This window comes from Miniopterus natalensis, chromosome 3, assembly GCF_054644295.1.
Source record: "Miniopterus natalensis isolate mMinNat1 chromosome 3, mMinNat1.hap1, whole genome shotgun sequence".
Classification (NCBI taxonomy): Eukaryota; Metazoa; Chordata; class Mammalia; order Chiroptera; family Miniopteridae; genus Miniopterus; species Miniopterus natalensis.
Genome location: NC_142083.1, coordinates 50,142,320 through 50,161,433, shown reverse-complemented (window position 1 = coordinate 50,161,433; position 19,114 = coordinate 50,142,320). Strand labels below are relative to the sequence as shown.

The following is a 19,114-nucleotide window of genomic DNA, read 5'->3' as shown; positions in this document are numbered from 1 at the left end:
ATCTAGATAATTCTGTTTATCAAAAAATATACTTTTAAGCTGTCCAAATTTCATTTCCTATAGCTTCAATTAATTCATCCAAGCATTATTAAGTACTTTTTATGTTCCAGGTGTTAAATTAAGCACTGAAGTTAAAGATGTTTAGAACTGAGCATCTACTCTTAAAGAAAGGCAAAGGCTGATATGAGTACAAACTAACTCAATGTAAATGGCAAGAATTAGGCAGTGGCATCCGAGTTACATTTTAAAGTCTAAGTAGGAGTTGGACATGTATTTGTGGGGTGGCAGGAATGAAGATATATACAGGCAGGGGGGAAAATAAGAGCAAAGGCATAGGAAATGGAAAAGAGTTCAGTGATTGGGCACATTTGGGAAAACCATGAAGATAAGAACAGGGATATATAATGGGGCTAAATCATGAAGGGACTTACATGTTTTAATAAGAATTTAAACCCTCTCTTATAAGTGATATGTGAGCTAATGGAGGACTTTCTGGAAATTGACAGGACCATTTTGGAAAGAACATACTGGAGTACTTTGAAGATAAAGGGGAAAAAAGTAAAATCAAGATCAATAAAGCAGGTATTGCAATAGTTTACATAAGAATTAGGTGTTTAAAATAAAGGTAATGACAGTGAAGGAAGAAACAGATTTGGAAATTAGATGTCAGCTATATAAACGGTATGCCCTCACATCCTTTACTTATGCTGGGCTAATGCTGTTGTGTTTGAATTGTGATTACATACCAGTCACCTTCAAAAGCACAGAAACTTTTTTATATGTATCTTTTTATCCCTGAAATGTTGCACAGTGCCTGGCTCCCAGTAAGTATTCAATAAACATTTGTTGAAATAATGAATAAATGCATGCTAGCTAGCAGTTTAACTCACTTCATATATATCATAACCAAGATGATAGGTGAACCTTTGTGATCTCAAATTGATAACCAAAGGTCTAGCCTTTGCCTGGCTAGTGATGTATCCTTTCTCTCACTATTATGGACCCCCAAAACTGAACACTTGGACAAAAAGAAAGTATTTCCCACACAAAGAAAGGCTAACAGATAAAGAGCTATCAGAAAAGAAAGGGAAATATGATTAGTTCTGTTTGGGAGAAAGGAGAAATAGAAAGGATTTCTGGAGAGAGTAACATTTGGAAGACAAAAGATGAAGCATCTAGGCAGATAACAGCATGTGCAGAGGCAAGAAAGAAATGAGATATTTAGTAAACAGTGAGTTGAGTTTCAAAATTAAAATTTCTAGCTGAAAAAAATACAACACTGAAATAGATAATGTATACAATGAAAAATGTTTATACTTTCGATGACCAAAGTTTGATGATGATGCTCATATTCAATAAATTTTCTTAATTTTCAAAACAATATGCAAACTTAACATTTTGTTAAAAAATTAAAAACAAATCATGATTTGGCTTTCCTGTGAATCCATTTCATGCATTCAATAAACATTTATTTTTTAAATAAACTGACTAAAAAACATGACCAGTTTAGACGTGGCCTTTTTATAAGAATTTTGCAATAAATACAACAAAAACATTCTATATTCACACCCACGTTAAATTTAGAAAGAAGACACTTACATCTTTCGTATCTAAAAAAAACAGTGTAACTACTAAATTAAACCCTCCGTCACATGTGCAGTCCTTACCTGATGAGCACTTCTATTAGAGACCATGCTCCTTTCATACAAGTTGGACACTGAAACAGTTCTAAGTAATATCTTGACATGGCTGGGGACTTCCAAGGAGGATGTAGGTGAAGAAGAGCTGACAATATATGAAAGTATCGACCAGAAAACGTATCTATGTTATCCTATTATTTAAAAATAAACAAACAAATAAAACACTATAGCCAAAAGTATACTTTCACCAGCTAATTCAGTCTAAAACTGTAATAACCTGGCCTAGCTTTCTTGCTAAGTAAATGTGTTTGGACAAAAGATCAGATGGAAGTATCATATTTAGCTAATTAAATACAACAACCAAGACAGGTGCACTCTAAACATGTATCTATACATTAGATAATCCTAGCTTTTGGAACTAACATATATGAAATGCCCATGTTACTATTAATGATTACAGTGAGATTAAGAGTTCCCAAATGTGACCTGAAAGGAGCTAAAGGTAAGATATTTTTCATGCAACATTCTTATTTATCACCATTAGTCTGACATAGCTCAAACCTGTTATTTCTTCAAATTGGCACCTTGGTGATGAACATGATTAGAAAGCTACCTTTGAAAAGCTGTTCCTATTGGTTTTCACAGTTTAAAAACTATGTTGTCTATCTATACTATGAATAAAAATGATTATCAATGTACTAAAGGAGAAGTTTACCAAATGGCACGCTAGGCCATTGTAGTCCAATTTCATGTTGGATGCCTTACTGCAATGGGGAAAGAAAAAAAAAAACAGATAAATTGTTTTCCAAGATAAAATTTTCTTGGAAATTCTGAGAAAATAATAAGTTAAAAGCAACTCTGAGTAATACCTAGTAAATAGTTTAAAAACAAGAGAAATGGTAATAAATGGGTACTGCATTTCCTCTTAAAACGAGGGAAGTACTGAAAAGAAAATAAGTGATAAGCATACAAGAAATGAAAAAAAATGTTCATATTTAACATTCTTTGAAAGACTGTTCTTACCTGTAGAATGTTCTCTAGAAGAGCATGAAGAAGGCATACAGGAGGGATATAATGTGCTTGCAAAGAGGAAAGTTCTTCGATTGCTTCTTTAAAAAACTGGCCTTCTATGAGGCTTTCAATTAAGTTTAATACACCTCTGGGAAATTCAGCATTTTTAATCTAAGAAAGAGAAGATTCTATGACTCAAAGAACATGAGGGTAAAATTCTGAGATTAAATCTTGAATTATCAAGGAGCCTTAATTTCCTCATCTTTAAAGTGATGATAAGTCCTGACTACAATTTCACAGGATTGTTATGTGGTTCAAAAAGGATGATTTATATAAATGTGTTTTCCAACTATAAGGCACTGCAAAAGATATATTATTGCTTTATTTATTATTCTCTGTTGCCTTAAATAGTAAGGGGAAATACTGCCTCTAAAAGAAACACTTTAAAAGGCATTTGCAAAGTCTGGCTGATGATGAGGAAACCCAAGTCATAGCTACAATTACACGTAATTCTTCAGGTACAAAATTATTTTTTATTTTAAACTTATAAGCAAACTATGTCTACTAAGATATACTAAGTATATTAAAATTCATCAAGCACCATTAATATTTGCAAAAGTAACAACTGCTATAATATCATAAAGTTACTCTTGAGGATGCACATGAATATAGTTCTAAGAGTTCCTCAGGATACATTCCCCTTGGTCAAAATATTTTCAACAATAAAAGTTAACTACTTTGAATCAAGAATCAAAAATACTCTAAAAGACTACATGGAATAAAATAATCATTTTAAGGAAGTGAGTAAGTATATAAAAGACACATATATTTGTAAATATATTAAAACTTTAATCTAGAACTAGTATTTAAAAAAGGTATAAAATGTAAAAACAGGGATACAAAACTCATCTGTGATGAGCACAAGGTAACTTTTTAATTCTTATTAGATTTTCCTAGTGTAAAATTTTTTTTGAAGCTTTGACAGACAGTACTTTTAGTGTTGATTTCTAATTAGAAAAGCTACATTTAAAATTTAATAGGTGCCCTGGAATCATCTTGATACACCAAGGTTGTGGGTTTGGCCCATACAAGAATCAACCAAGGAATGCATAAATAAGTGGAACAACAAATCAGTTTCTCTCCCCCCTCTACACCCTGCCTCCCTCTCTTTCTAAAATCAATAAATTAAAAATAAAATAAAAAATAGGAAGCTTTGAAGTGCAGACAACACATTCCTTTACATCAAAAAACTAAAAATAACAAAACACAAAACTTCATTTGCCCCTGTCACCACCCAACTCCAAGCCCCTTACCTCCACATTATATACTGGTTGTTTATCTATCCTAATGCAGTTGTATCTGATAGTCTACAAAACAGCAATCAAAAAATTAAAATTTAACATTTTTTGGTAAAAAATACATTTCAGCTTACAAACGTTGGTCAAACTTACAACACAAATTCTGATAGTCATGTTTGCTCAGGCCAGGGATGTCTATCATTTTAGGATAATGGTACTCTGATGAGTATGAACATTCTCTATTTTCTCCTTCTAAATTAAAATAACTTAAAAGGTAAAGTCATATTTCCTTTAAAGACCTGGAGAGGTCCAGTGTTCTCAGGATTTTAATAATTAGAAATATGAATAGGGTGAACATTTCATATAAGGGTCCACAGAAGAAAAATATGTAGTCATGTTTTCTATATAATGGCATGTAAACCTTCCTCTATTGTTTTAAAATATCTATAACTGTATTTGTTTAAAATGTTAAACTACAAAAATATCTGCTACAAACACACAAAGAGATATCCTGATTATATTAAAAGCTAAAAAATTTACTAACTCATATTTTTTCTTGAACCCATCAGATAAAGGCCTCTTAGTGTAATCAACTAAACTGAAACATGAAGACAGGAGCCTCTAAGGACATGGGACATGAGCACTAACTTATCTGAGACAGAGCATGGTAGAAAGAGGAAGCCTCCATTAAAGAGGGTAAGAAAATTTCAGCTAAAATTTCTACCAGCAGCTAAAGTTCAAGTGAGGGCTTCATGAGAGAACAGAACCCCCTGGGAATCAAAGACACAAGGGAAGTTTGTACTCAATGGCAGTATCCTCTCCATGAATTGCACAGAGGGCTCATGAAAAAGAAAGGAGACAGGATGGGGGACTAAAGAAATCCTCCCTCTAGGACAGGTGAAGGCCTGGGTGAGGGGAACAGTGGATGCTGTGGGAAAAGCAGCAAACCCTATTATACACAATTTATCTGTAATTATGGAGGTATTAGCAGAGAATTCCGAATATTTACTAAATGGCCAAATACTTACTGTTCACAACAAATTAATGAACTAATTATTTTAAGACATATTAAACATAAAAAGGAGCCATTTATTATTATTGTGTTTTGGTTATGCCAGAGAAGAACAGGAAACTATACAAAATTTTTAGTATTTAGGACTCTACCTGAGTTCTATATTATTTAGGACTCTACCTGAGTTCTATATATGTGCTTCCGTAAAGCATTTTTTATTTCAACAAGATCCACATCTGTCCTGATACCCTTGGTTTTTGATCCTTTGGCATGATCAGCAAAAACTGAAATCTTCATTTCTTTCTGCATACATGGAAAAGTATGTTAGACAGTATACTATAGATAGTGTGAACGCAAATGATTAGTATCACAATGGACAATATAATATAAGAACACATTCATGGAGTGTTAACCACAGCAAAGATCCTTATAATCATATTATATAAAGATTATACAATGCAATAAAGTTCTAAAAAAGCAAATATCTTGATTTGGAAAGTTTTACCTGATTTTTACATATGTATTTTCTTAAGGCATTTTTCATGTTAGCCTATTCCAAATCTTTCCTAGAACCTCTCTTTTGTTTCTTTGTTGCCATGTTCATGCAAAACATGATCCATTATTTATTTACCTTTATCATTCTCTGAAGATCCTCCCAAATACAAGTATACAAACATGCTGTGGTTTAAATTGTAAAATAAAGTTATACTCTAGAAAAAGTAACTCAAGAAAGATCCCATTTAAAAGACTAGCTATCTTATTAAAATGGCCTGTATTATACTAGAAAAGAGAAAGATAAAAACTTAATTTTAGACGAGAATATGTTACCCAAACTACAAACACATGTAGTCTTAAGGTACTTTTTATTTTAAGAATTTTAACCTCTTTTTTTCAGAACATTTGTTTCTTTTTCTTTTATGTTACATTCAGGCAAAACAAAACGTATTTGAATATCCTGATTATTAAGTCAAATTTATTTGTGTATATATGTAAAAATACTTTCAATGTTAACCAAAGTCAATTTTAACGTTAATTATGCCTATCATACAAGATTAACTCAAGAAGTTTTTTTTCCATAAGATGTGCAGGTTATATTTAACACAGCAAGCAATCATACGAACAGCCAATAGATATATGAAAAGATGTTCAACCTCATTAGCAATTAGGAAAATGCAAACCGTAACTACAATGAGATACCACCTCATATCTGTTAAGAGTGGCTGTTATCAACAAGACAAGCAATAACAAGTGTTGGAGAGGTTGTGGAGAAAACAAAACCCTCATTCACTGCAGGTGGGAATGTAGACTGGTACAGCCACTATGGAAAGCAGTCTGGCGGTTCCTCAAAAAATTGAGAGTAGAGCTTCCATATGACCCAGCAATCCTGCTCCTCAGTATCTACCCAAAAAACTTGAAAACATGTATTTGCAAAGATACATGCACCCCTATGTTCACTGAAGCATTATTCATGGTGGTCAAGACATGGAAACAACCGAAGTGTCCTGCGGTAGAGGACTGGATAAAGAAGATGTGCATATACACAATGGAATACTACTCAGCCATAAAAGAAAGTATGAAACACTGCCATTTGTAACAATGTGGGGAGGGGACCTTGAGAATATATTATGCTAAGTGAAATAAGTTAGTAAGAAAAAGCTAAGAACCATATGATTTCACTCACATGTGGGATATAAAACTGAAATTTGTGGACACAAACAGCAGTGAGGTGGTTGTCAGAGGGAAGGGGTGGGGGGTAAAAGGGGTCTTAATATACGGTGAAGGGAGAAGATATGACTTTGGGTGGTGAGCATGCAGAGCAATATACAGATCTTCTAACACAGAAACCCACACCTGAAACCTATGTGGTTCATATTAACCACTGTATCCACAATAAATTTAATAAAGTGTAAAAAATTAAAAATTAAAAAAAAATCAGACTATATATGTCTACATTATACTAGGGAAGATCCAGAAAAAAATGAAAACTGTTTAGCTTAGTTTACAAAGTGTTACCTGATCTCTATATGAGTGCTCTCTTAAGGTACTTTTAATTTTGTCATGTTTGACTTCCTTCCTGGAATCTCTTTCTTTTTCTTTCTTGCCTTTTTTCCTCCGAGTGTAACTCCTTTGAATGTCTTCATCCTTTTTCTTGATTTCCTTCTACATGTATTTAGACCATAATTAAATAGTTTCAATATGAATATGTTATAAAATCCAAATAAACTTAAAACAAGTCTGACTTATAACAGTATAATACATTTAAAATTAACAGAGTTAAATACAACAGGAAATCTCATCCACTGTTGGAAAGGGTATTCCATAAGTAACATATTTTGAATGTACAGTTTGGACATGCATAGTCCTTATGCCCAGCACAGGAATTCCACTCCTAGGAATATATCCTAAGCTAGAGAAACTCTTGAACATGTGCATCATGAATCACGTATGAAAATGTTCACACTGCTCATGGCAGAAATGTTCATAATTGTAAAAACCAACCAATAGATCACACACCAACAAAAAGAAATCCAACAAAAAAAAGCAAGTCATAGAAGACTAAATTACCATGAACTTAAAAAGTTCATAAACAGGCAAAACTAAAGGGATACTTTGTTAGAAATACATTTTATTAGGGATACTTCCATTGCTTATAAAACTAATTATGAAAAATAAGAAAATCAAACAAATTCTAAGACCAAGATTGCCTATAGGTAAGAGGAAAAGGGGACACAGTATGGAAACAATACACGGACACACAGGGTCCTAAAAAACCGAGAATACTCTATTTCTTAACCTAGCTGGTGGAAACATAGCATTCATTTATATATTCTTTCAAAAATTGTATACACAGCCTGGCCGGGTGTGGCTCAGCGGTTGAGTGTTGACCTAGGATCCAGGCGATTGGGGTTAGATTCCCAGTCAGGGCACATGCCCGGGTTGCAGTCTCGATCCCCATTAGGGTGTGTGCAGGAGGCAGCCAGTCAATGACTCTCTCATCACTGATGTTTCTATCTCTCTCTCTCCCTCTCCTTTTCTCTCTCTGAAATCAATAAAGATATATTTTTAAAAAAACAAACAAAAAAATTGTATACAAATGCTTTATAAACACTTGTACAGATAAGTTAAAACAATTTCATAAATAATGTATTTGGCAGAGTTAGAAAAGATCTGTAAAATATAAATTATTTTTAATTTGGAAGATCTTACCTGATTTCTATATGTGTGCTTTTCTAAGGCATTTCTTGTTTTAATAAGTTTCAGATCTTTACCGGACTCTCGGAATTTTTCTTTTTTGTGATGTTCAGTAAAAATAGAACTACCATTAACATCTTCATCATGATTTTGCATTTTTTTCTGCATGTTTATAAAAATATTTTAGTTAGGCTGTGGATTAACTATGACCTCAAAACAACCAAAGCAAGATACAACAGAAAAACCCTCTCAAGAAGATAGGGTTTCAGTGCCCTCTCCTTCCAGGGAGCATGCCCAGGCCTTCCCTCTCAGGCATGTATCTCTTATATTCTAAGAGTCCCCACAAGACTTGCAACCAGGAGAGCAATAAGCATCAGCAGCTTGTACCGGGCTAACCCCCTGAACCTGTCTCCAAGGTCCCCTTTTCTCTGACTTTCCTTGAACCAAAGCAGTATAGATATATTTTAATAAGTTCTATATGTCTTTCATGAAATCTCCTCAATTCTTTTTTCTATGTTAAATAAAAACTAAATTTATTTTAGTAACTCCCATCATTCCTTCTAAATTAAAAAAATTTACAATGTAGTCTACAATAACTATTTCAACAGACACATCAACTCAGAAAGTCTATTAAGACCATGTACATGTAGCTAATCATAGTAGTAGAAAATAGTAGTCTTCTAAGTCACACAGATATCAATTACACTTTGGAAAAGCCAGAAAAAATTGCAAAAACATTTTAAGCTCTTAGAAAGTTTTATCCAATCGCTCCATATATACATTTGTAAGGTACTTCTTAGTTTGTGAAGTTTCAAATTGTTCCTAGAATTCTCTTTGTAAAGTTTTTGATAGGTACAGAAAAAAAGAATTTATTTATTTCTAGTCACATTTAAAAACATTTTAGTTTAGAATAAGAAATAATAATTACTAGGCTAATTTAATGATTTGGCAAATCAACTAAAGAGTGTTCTATAAAACAGTATGAAATTGAATTAAGCATGTTTTTTGGTTTTTGCTATTTGAAAAGTTTTACTTGAGACATATACATGCTGTCTTAAGATACTTTTCATTGCTTCAAGTTCAAAGTCCTTCCTGATTTTGTTTTCCATTTTAATCAAAATGTAATTAATTTGTATCATTTAAAAAGTATTGTTCTATATGCAGTAAAATACTTGAGTTTAGAACATGAATTATGAATACACATATTGCTGATAAAAATCCTTTATGAGATGGGTTATATTAAACATACAGAGGAGTTCCAAGTAACTGCCATGTGTTGAAGATACACTATGTATTAGGAACTATGTTTCTATATGAATTATTTAAATAAGGATGTCAAAACAGAGACATAGGGTAATATTCTAATATGCTCAAATCACAGACTTTAAAAAACAGCTGGGTTCAAATACCAGCTTTGTGATTCCAAAATCCATATTATTTCTACCATATATTGCCTCTCAAACAATTCTATAAGAACCAGAAATATACACTTTTTAGCCAATAATGTCTTACCTGGATCCTACACATGGTCTCTCTAAAGGCATCTTTCATTTCAAGAAAACCCATATCTTTCCTGAAATCTTTGTATTTTTCTTGATTGCTATGGTTAGTCCAAACAGAACTGGTTTGGGAATCTTCATCACTTTGAATTTCTTTCTGTATGTATGTAAAAATGGTTTTGGCAATCAATTAAGTATAATTTCAACATAATTGTACTTTTTATGGTATTCAACGTGGTCTGTAATTGCAAAATACTTTGATAGCCAAACAAGTAGATAAAATGCACTCTACCAAGTTAAAGATTATTACACCCTAGTGAATTCTTTCAGGGGAGAAAATCATTACAACCAAGGTTATGAGTAATAAAGTGATTTCTGTGTATCTCAAGAAAAGCTAATGCCTTTTTGTCTACTAACAATGTATTAACAAAACTATTTTATCTAGTCTGTCCAAATCTACATCAAAAATTTTTCAGATTGTAGTTAGTAATAAGACTTCTCATTTGCAATTATATCACACATAGAGAGGAAAAGAGGCTGAGTAATGGCTGAATTCACAGCTCTGGTTTTACCTGAATAGCAATAATTACCTTCACCTAATTCTATTTTAAAAACATTTCTTTTGCCAAGAAACCCAAACTGCTTCACAAACCACCTACCACTAATTTTTTAAAAAATTGCATATACATAATTCTAGAAGTTTAGTAGAATAAAGAGTTGGGAGTAAAGATGAGTTTGTGAAAATTCCCAAAATGTACTTATGAATGGTATTCAGAGATTCACTACCTCTACACAAAGAGACCAGTAAATTCCTGTCCTCCTAGGGAACAATTATGATATAAGCTGAAATGCAGTAAGGCCTATGGTGTGATCACTGGTTGCCTTTCACTTGTACAAAGGTTCATATGGGATATGAAGACTTTTTAGCAGGTTACAATCCTGCACACAAAGAACAATCCCTGAGAGTAGCTGACTAAATTTCTTCAATTACTCAGAAAAGTGAAATTGAAAACTAAGAAAAATAAAGACATCTCTTCCTTCCTATTCCTAGCATCAAGAAAAATAATTACTCTGAATGTACAAACAATTTCTGCTGTGGACAACTTAAAGTGGAATCAAGTGAGTTTCTGGCTTTAAATTTTACATGGTTGACAACAGAAGAATGAATCCTCAGGCCCACACAAAAGAACATTCCATTATCATGAGTAACCAGACAGGAACATGTTTTCTAATCCTGAATATATTTACTTATGTATCCACTTCAGATGCCATATACTGATCTGTGAATTAGGATGTACACTGAAAGTACCCTATATAAATTAATTAAAAATCATAACCTGATAAACTATTCCATTTGGAAGACTTTTGAAATAATTAACATATAATTTTCTCCAAGCTAACAATACTCTCTTCAGTTGGCTATGCTTATAAAATATATAGCAATTATTTTATTTACCTGTAAGTACTCATTTTTTATTTCTTATTCTATAAATATTTTTGTTCCAACTATGTGCTTTTAGGATACTATGTTAGGTGTTGGTCACCTATATGATCCAGGAAAGAAGGGCCATATCTAGTCTATTTTATATGGCATAATGTTATGTTCAAAACAGAAGACCAAAGTCTAATGATTCAGTAAATTATTCTGTTATCTATGAGTAAGGCAATGCAGTGTGGCCATGACTGTTGGCCTGGCTTCTCATTCGGATGTTTGATTTGGTTTCGTGTCTTGAACTAGGTATAGAGGTATGCTCTGGTCTCCAGGTCTTATTCCTTCCTTTGCTATGGCATTTGCCATGCAACTTGAATGAATTCATGAGACTGGATAGAGCCAAAGAGGTCAAATAAAGAACAAGATTCTTTTGAGTGCTCTAAATGGTCCTTAAGTAGTATTTATTCCCTAATTCGTAAATGATATCTCACTAATCCTATGATTAACTACTACTTTATGGTATTGTTTTTTACAGCATTAAGTATTTTTAACTACCCAGAAAGAGACAAGGTGATTATCAAGGAAACCTAATAATTTCCAAAATGAAAGAAGGAAAGGGAGATTTGAGAAGAGGGTATGTGGCCTTAAATTTTGATCTGACACAGTTGTGGGATCATGGGCAAATGACTTAATCTGTACCTCACTTCACCAACTGTAAAAGGGGGCTGTAATACATTCCATACAAAACCATCAGGTTTAAAATAAGATTAAGCATTAAAAATACTTAGCATAGTGATCACTCAACAAATATTAGCCCTGAGTAATAGCTGTAATAATTCCCACAACAAACAAAGTACATACAAAGGAAGAAATTCGGTAACAAGATAAATAACTTCCCTATAGTCGTGGAAGTAGTAAATTATAAATCTGGGTCACAAATTTGTTGATCTGGCTCAAATAGTGTATTTTTCACTCCCAATACATTTCCTTAAGACTTTTCTGTGGTACATTTTATTTTATTTCTTAAGCAGACATTGAAAGAAGCTTTAAGTATTCCTAACTATGCTCTCCTTTTTGTGAAGCCTTCCTTGGGTGAAACAAATGAGACACATTAGTCATTTGTTCCTCTGCACTCCTGTACCTTGTACACTATTTTACCAATGCACAACATGCACTGAACTATTATTAACAGTTTCTATGTTCTGTTTTTACTACTAAAGAGTAAGTAACTTGAAGTCTGACATGTGGTCTTACTCATTTTCCCTAGTCCATAGCATACTTCCTGGTACAGCAAAAGTCTTCAATATAACTATAAACCTGAACTAAACAGATTCCTGATTCTGTTATTCAGCAGCTTTCCAAAAAGTATAAGAAGGTTAGACAAAAGTTTGTTTTAAAAATTTCTTAATTGTTACTTTTAATTCAGTCATTTTAATGGCAATTCTTAGAGAAGACTTCTGAATCCATCTAATGAATAATGTAAGTATGTTCTATGCAAAGTTATAGAAGAAAAGCATGACATCAAAGTGAAGTTAACTATTTTCTCCTCAGAAGTGATCACAAAATGCCTTTCTTATTTTCAATGAATGGTAATAAACTCTCAGCTGTCTAAGCCAGAACTAATAAAACAATGTATTCTAAAAACAAAGATAAATTAGAGATGATTTGCTCTTTTTAGTCGATATACTATTGCTTCCCTCCAAAATGTCAGAAGCTGAATCTGAATGTTTTCAGATTACTGCAAAGAAGATTGTGGGTAAAACATACTACATACTACACATTAATCATTTCTTTCCATAGAAAAGGAAAATTCAGGTACTTTTTACTAATCTGTGTAGTTAAGAATGGCTTTCATTGTGTTGACAGTTAATTCTACCTTTAAACTGTTCAGATAGGTAAATCGAGATGCTTTTGGCTGCAACAGAAAACCAACTCTAACTTAAACATGGTAATGTACTACCTCACAAAATGGCAATATGGTGTAGCACTAAGGTTTCAGGGTTGGTTAATCCAGTAACTCAAGTATCTCAACAAGGGTCTAGATTCTGTCTCTATACTTTTCTGTCTACAGAATTAGTTTCATCCTAAGCCTACTTCTCCTCATAGTCAAACAATGGCTGCTAGTGGTAATTTAGGTTATATTCTTCCATCTTCACATCCTGCAGGCACCAGGCTGCCTGTGGCTCTTTTCAAAACGAAGAATAACTTCCCAGAAACTCATATATACCTGTGTTCATGTCTTGTGGATCAGAACTTGTTAACATGGCCATTCCTAGCCCAATCACTTTCAAGGGTAGTAAGATTATCTATAGTTCAAGCAGGTCCGTCCCTTGAACTAAGGTAAATTTCTAATCTACAAAGCTGCTATTCAGTAGGGAAAGATAATTTTACAATAATATATTACATCTAGTCTTGGAAGATTCAAAGGTTTTTCAAAATCTTTCTATTAACCTAATAAACATAAAATAAGAACTCATGTGCCAGGCTATATGCAAGATGATTCAGATATAACTATAGAAAAGTTATAGTTGATGACATGGTGTTTTGGGTTTAGATGGGGAAATAGACATTAGCTAAGTAATCAGCCAATTAATTAATTATAATTATGGTGAAAAGTATAAAGTAAAACAATGCTATTAAGAACACATTATAAGTGAAGCTAATTTAATATAGTGATCAAGAGGCTTCCTTGAAGATGTAACATTATCACCAGAACATGAATGATGAGCACAGGGAGAGTAGTGGGAAGAACCTTGCCAGTCAGAGAATATATCTTTTGAGAAGACACTGAGGTAGAAAGTAGCTTAGCCTCTTAAGAAATTGGGAGAAGGCAGTTTTGTTATGGTAGAGCGAGCATAGAAAAATGTGGAGCAGGATATAATTCAAAAAGCAGGAGTGACAGGAATCCTATGGGTACTTGTAAGCCATGTTAGAGGTTTAGAAGTTTATCCTAAGGCAATGGGAAGCCATTGGAGGGTTTTAAATAGGAGAGTGACAGGATCAGAATTGTGTCAAAGAATATTTTAGCTGTTCCTTCTGAATGAAGTAGCATGGGCTAGAGAAAGAAAAGGTAAGAGTAATAGGAAATTAACAAGAGTATAAAAGTAGAGTAATAAGAAGACTAATTAGGAGTCTACTCCAGGAACACAGGGTAAAGAGGATAAACTAAATAGCAAGTTAGTATAAAAGGAGAAACAGTTTGATTGAAGAGGTATTTGAGATAAAATCAATAGGACTTGGTAACTGACAACTGGGGAATAAAAGAAAGGGAGGTTTCAAGTCTCTAACATAAGTTATTAGATAAACACTTATGTTATCTATTGAGATGGGAAACACTGAAGAAAGAGCCAGTTTTTCCTGGAAGATCAAGGTTGAGTTCTTAGACATACTGAGGTTTCTCTTATATATTGAGTGACTCTTCTTTAAAATTCTTCTTTGGTTAATTCTAGAGGGTTTCTTCTAGGGTTGTTCCCATTTGAACTACTTAAGTAGTAGTATTTGTACCAAGTGAGAAGAAGGAGGTAGAATAGGACAGGAAAATATTTCTAAATCCTTAGAAGTAGCTCCCTCTTTTCCAAATGATATAAAATAACTCTAAAATTCTCATATGATACTATAGGTTCACAGCTATTTTATTTATAATTACATTAAAATGCTTAAAATTATTTTGTAGTAAACATTACTAAAACACTTGAAAACAAAAGTAGAAACTCAAAATAAGACAATTTTAAATTTAATAAGCAAGCTTCTTTCAGAATTATCAAAAGTATTCTTGAATACTTAAATAACAGAGCAACTGCCTTAAAAATGTCCTTTTAATTACTTTAATCATTATATTTTCAAAATTCAGAACATAATTTTACTATATATCACTGTATTGTTATTTTTCTAAAATACATCTTTATTGATTTCAGAGACAGAGGAAGGGAAAGGGAGAGAGAGTTGAAACATGAATGATGACAGAGTTGTCATTGATAGGCTGCCTCCTGCATGCCCCGTGCTAGGGATTGAGCCCGCAACCTGGGCGTGTGCCCGGACTGGGAATGGAAGCGCAATCTCCTGGATCCTAGGTCAATGCTCAACCACTGAGCCACACCTGGCTGGGTTATATTGTTATTTTATAAAATAAACTTTTTAAAATGTCTATTCTTTTACTTACCTCTAAAAGAAAGTCCCCCAGATACTGAATTGGATAAAATGGAGCCTTAAAGTTATCTTTTTCTTGCTCAGCCTTGATTCTTGCATTACTGGCAATCACATGAGTTACTCCACTTGATGAACTTTTTGGTAAAATAACACTTGCTTTTCCAGCCTCCAAAACTCTAAATAAAAATGTAAATAGTATAGAAAGTATTTTTTAAAAATAAGTCTAAATCAATTATCTACGTCAAATTGCCTAAATCAATTACTTCCTTAGAGTAGGAGAGCAATTCCCTGAAAGGAGTTAAATTCCTTTGGGGTATTTGAATGCCATGAAGGATAACTATTGTAATGATTTCTTAAATTATAAGTTGTTCAGAGCAGATGTTTAAGAAATTAGGCTATTCTTTCTACTTATCAATTTCTTGATATGAGAGAGGCTTTTAAAAACGAAGAATATTAATTCACTTATTAAGGAAAACTCACCTCAATAAACCAAAAAAACAATGAAAGAAATCTAAGGAAGTAGCTACCTCAAAAAGCAATATACCTCCAAGGAAATAATTCTGAACCACAAAAAATGGAACTAGTTGTCAAATTCTAATAATAAACTTTTGAAAAATTTTTACTCTACATTAAGAAATACACTTTACCTTTAGATTCAGAAGACACACACACACAGAGACATACACATCCCCAAATCATGAAAGTTCTGATTCTGCTTAAGGATTTAGAAAGCTATAAGAGAACACTGCTAACATTTAACAATAAGAAAAAGCCAAAAAAATCTACAAAAATCATAATTTTTCCTAAACCTGTCTGAGAACTGAGGTAACAAGCCAACCAAGAAATTGAATTTCCATAGAGTGATAAGCTGCTTTGTGAAGAGATTGGACACCCAAACTATTTCACTTTTGCCAGGACGCAGGAGAGAAGTGGTTGTCAAAAAAGCAGGGAAGAACCAAGAAAAATTTTAAAAATTTAAGGCCCAAGAAAAATTTTAAAAATTTAACGCTGAGTGAAGGTAGCATGACAGCTTAGTATAACTAGGAGCCCCTGATACAATGAAAGCCCAATATCGCTTGGAACCTCTTTGACACAGACCTCCATTAAGTACTCTTGAAAAAGTGTAGGAGCAGGTAGCAGAGGGAGTCCCCATTGGTAGCACAGGTGGGCCAGCTGGGACTGGCTGCCACCAAGTAATAAATGTAAAACCAGATCCAATTCCCTGGATCCTTCTTTCATATAAGCAAAAGCCTTAAGCCATTTGAGTAAGGTAATAAAGTTTTCTACCTCCAGAACCCAAGAAAGGTGCACTGCTTGTGTTGGAAAAGTGGAACTAAAACCCACCTGCCTCTGTAGAGGGATAGGAAAACCTGCTGTGCAGCCCCCCAAAAGTTCCACCATTTCTGGTTGAGGGATAGAACCAAAAGTCATCTGTCCCTGAAGCAGGGGCAGGAATGCCACTAGGTCTTAGGATCCTGCACCAATACAAAGCAGAGATCTAATACTGGATAGTGGATAAAAATTCTTTCTTACCCAGGCAAGAATATGCTCCCTTTGGGGACTGAGACACAAACACTGAGAAAGTCTCAACCCCAGGGACCAAGAACACAAAGAATGCTTAAGAATGAAGCTTATCCAGGGAAACTGAGAATACACTCACCCTTAACCCCACTGTAGAAATGAGTAACAAGCAAGAGATAAACAGTAGGAAGAGAGAGTCCTTTTAGAGTCCTTTTTAAGAGTCCTTTTGGTAGTACAGGGACTACTGAAAGCTGAGAGTAAAGCAAGAAAACTAATTAAAAAACGTTCAGAACCCCAGGCCCCACACTAAGCCCAAAGAAACTACTCCACCGCTGGAGTAAATTGAAATGATGAATTGAAGGTATAATACACCATTAACAAAACCCAAAACAAGCCCAACTGAAAAGATTTACTCAGCCACCCCTACTAACTGCCTTACAGAAGAAGTAGAATATGTTTTTGAATATAAATATTATTTACTTCTTCTGTATGTGATGTCTATGCATACAATAAAAAATACAAGGCATACACAAAAAGAGAAAAAAAATAATCATCAAGAGATAAAGGAATAAATAGCACAGAGAGATGATGCAGACATTGAAAGTATCAGAAAGTCACTTTAAATAACTGTGACTGACATGTTAAAAGATATAGGAAAAAGGTGAGCAATCTATATGAAGAGATGGGGAATTCAAAAGAGAATGCAATAAAAATGGTAGAAATAAAAGATACTATATCAAAGAAGAATTTGTTGGACAGTCTTATCAACAGACTGTACACAACTGAGGAAAGAATAACTGAACTCGATAGGGCAATAGAAATTACACAACTGAAACACAAAGTGAAAAAAATGGAAAAACAAAAAAACAGAACAAAGCATGCAAAAACTGCAGAACAGAACCACATGGTCTAAAATATGGCGATAGCACTCCAGAAGGAAAAGATCACAATAGAATCCCAGAGGGAAGGTGGAGGAAGGAGGGATGGGAGAGATTAAACAAAGAACATATGCATAACCTGTGGACACAGACAATAGTGTGGTGAAGATGGGGGGGGGAAAGGGGGCAACGGAGGAAAAAAAGAGGGCATCTGTAGTAATATTTTCAACAATAAAGATTAAAAAAAAAAAAAATGGCCAAGAATTTTCCATAATTAATATAAGGAAAAAGAAACCTCCACATGTTCAAGAAGCTCAGAGAACCCCAAGCAAATAACAAAAACACAGATAACAAATAATAAACAATACACACACACACACACACACATCTGGACACATAAACCACTAGAGAGCAAAGGTCATATTGCTTTTTAAATTTTAATTTTCAATTGTTCATCACTAGCATATAAAAACACAATTTTTATATAGTGAGTTATCCTGTGATCTTGCTAAATTCACTAATTAATACAATAACTTTTTCTGGTAAATTATTTAGTATATGACCATGACTTTCAGAATAAAAACCATTATTTAAATTTTTTTCTTTCCAACTCTATGCTCTTATTTACTTTCTTTGCCTTACTGCACTGGCTAATACCTCTAGTAAAATGCTGAATAGAACTGGTCACAGTAAGAGTGCTTGTCTTGTTTCCAATTATGGAGGAAAAAAAATCCATGATTTTAAGTTTAGATTTTGTCACAGATGTCACTTATCAGGTTGAGGTAACAAAATTCTTAACAAAATATTTGCAAATAGAATCAGCAATTATTAAAATTGAATAATACACTATGATAAAGTAGAATTTTTCTCAGGATTACAACTTTGGTTTAACATTTAAAAATTGACAAAATAATTTACCATTTTAACAGAATAAAGGAGAAAAGCCAATTGTCTCAACAGATAAAACTTTCAGACCAATCCATTTATAACAGCATCCCCAAACATTAAGAATTACCAAAACAAATTTGAAAAAGACAAAACTGGAGGATTCATACTACCTGATTTAAAGACTCGCTATAAAGCTACAGTAATTAAAACAGTGTATTGCTATTATTGGTAGAGACAGATAATGCAGCAGAATAAGAAGTTCAGAAGTAGACCACACAAATATGATCAAGTGATTTTCCACAACAATGCCAAGGTAACTGCAAAGCAACTGGAACCCTCATACATTGCTAGTGGGTTTGTAAAATGGTGCAACTACTTTGGAAAACAGTTTAGCATTTTCATATAATGTTAAATGCACAACTTCCATTTGGGCCAGCAATTTCATTCCTGGATATTTACCGAAGAGAAATGAAAACTTGTCTACATGAAGACTTGTACTCAAATGTTCATAGCAGCTTTATTCACATTAGAAAACACACAAAAAAAACCACAAAAGTCCATCAGTGGTTGAAAAAATGGATTGTGATATACCCAGAG

At 33.4% G+C, this 19,114-nt stretch overlaps 1 protein-coding gene across 2 annotated transcripts in view; it reads right to left on the bottom strand.

Moving 5' to 3' along the window:
- Nucleotides 1-19,114, bottom strand: part of SLF1 (SMC5/6 complex localization factor 1) — a 60,526-nt gene that overhangs the window by 28,464 nt on the left and 12,948 nt on the right. For both annotated transcript variants that reach the window (XM_087815447.1, XM_087815448.1), the window contains exons 5-12: nucleotides 15,244-15,406; nucleotides 9,666-9,809; nucleotides 8,169-8,315; nucleotides 6,975-7,121; nucleotides 5,142-5,264; nucleotides 3,965-4,018; nucleotides 2,664-2,822; nucleotides 1,668-1,831 (exon numbers count right to left, since the gene is read on the bottom strand). In XM_087815447.1, the coding sequence (XP_087671573.1) occupies nucleotides 1,668-1,831; nucleotides 2,664-2,822; nucleotides 3,965-4,018; nucleotides 5,142-5,264; nucleotides 6,975-7,121; nucleotides 8,169-8,315; nucleotides 9,666-9,809; nucleotides 15,244-15,406 (1,101 nt within the window). The remainder of the gene's footprint in view (nucleotides 1-1,667; nucleotides 1,832-2,663; nucleotides 2,823-3,964; nucleotides 4,019-5,141; nucleotides 5,265-6,974; nucleotides 7,122-8,168; nucleotides 8,316-9,665; nucleotides 9,810-15,243; nucleotides 15,407-19,114) is intronic.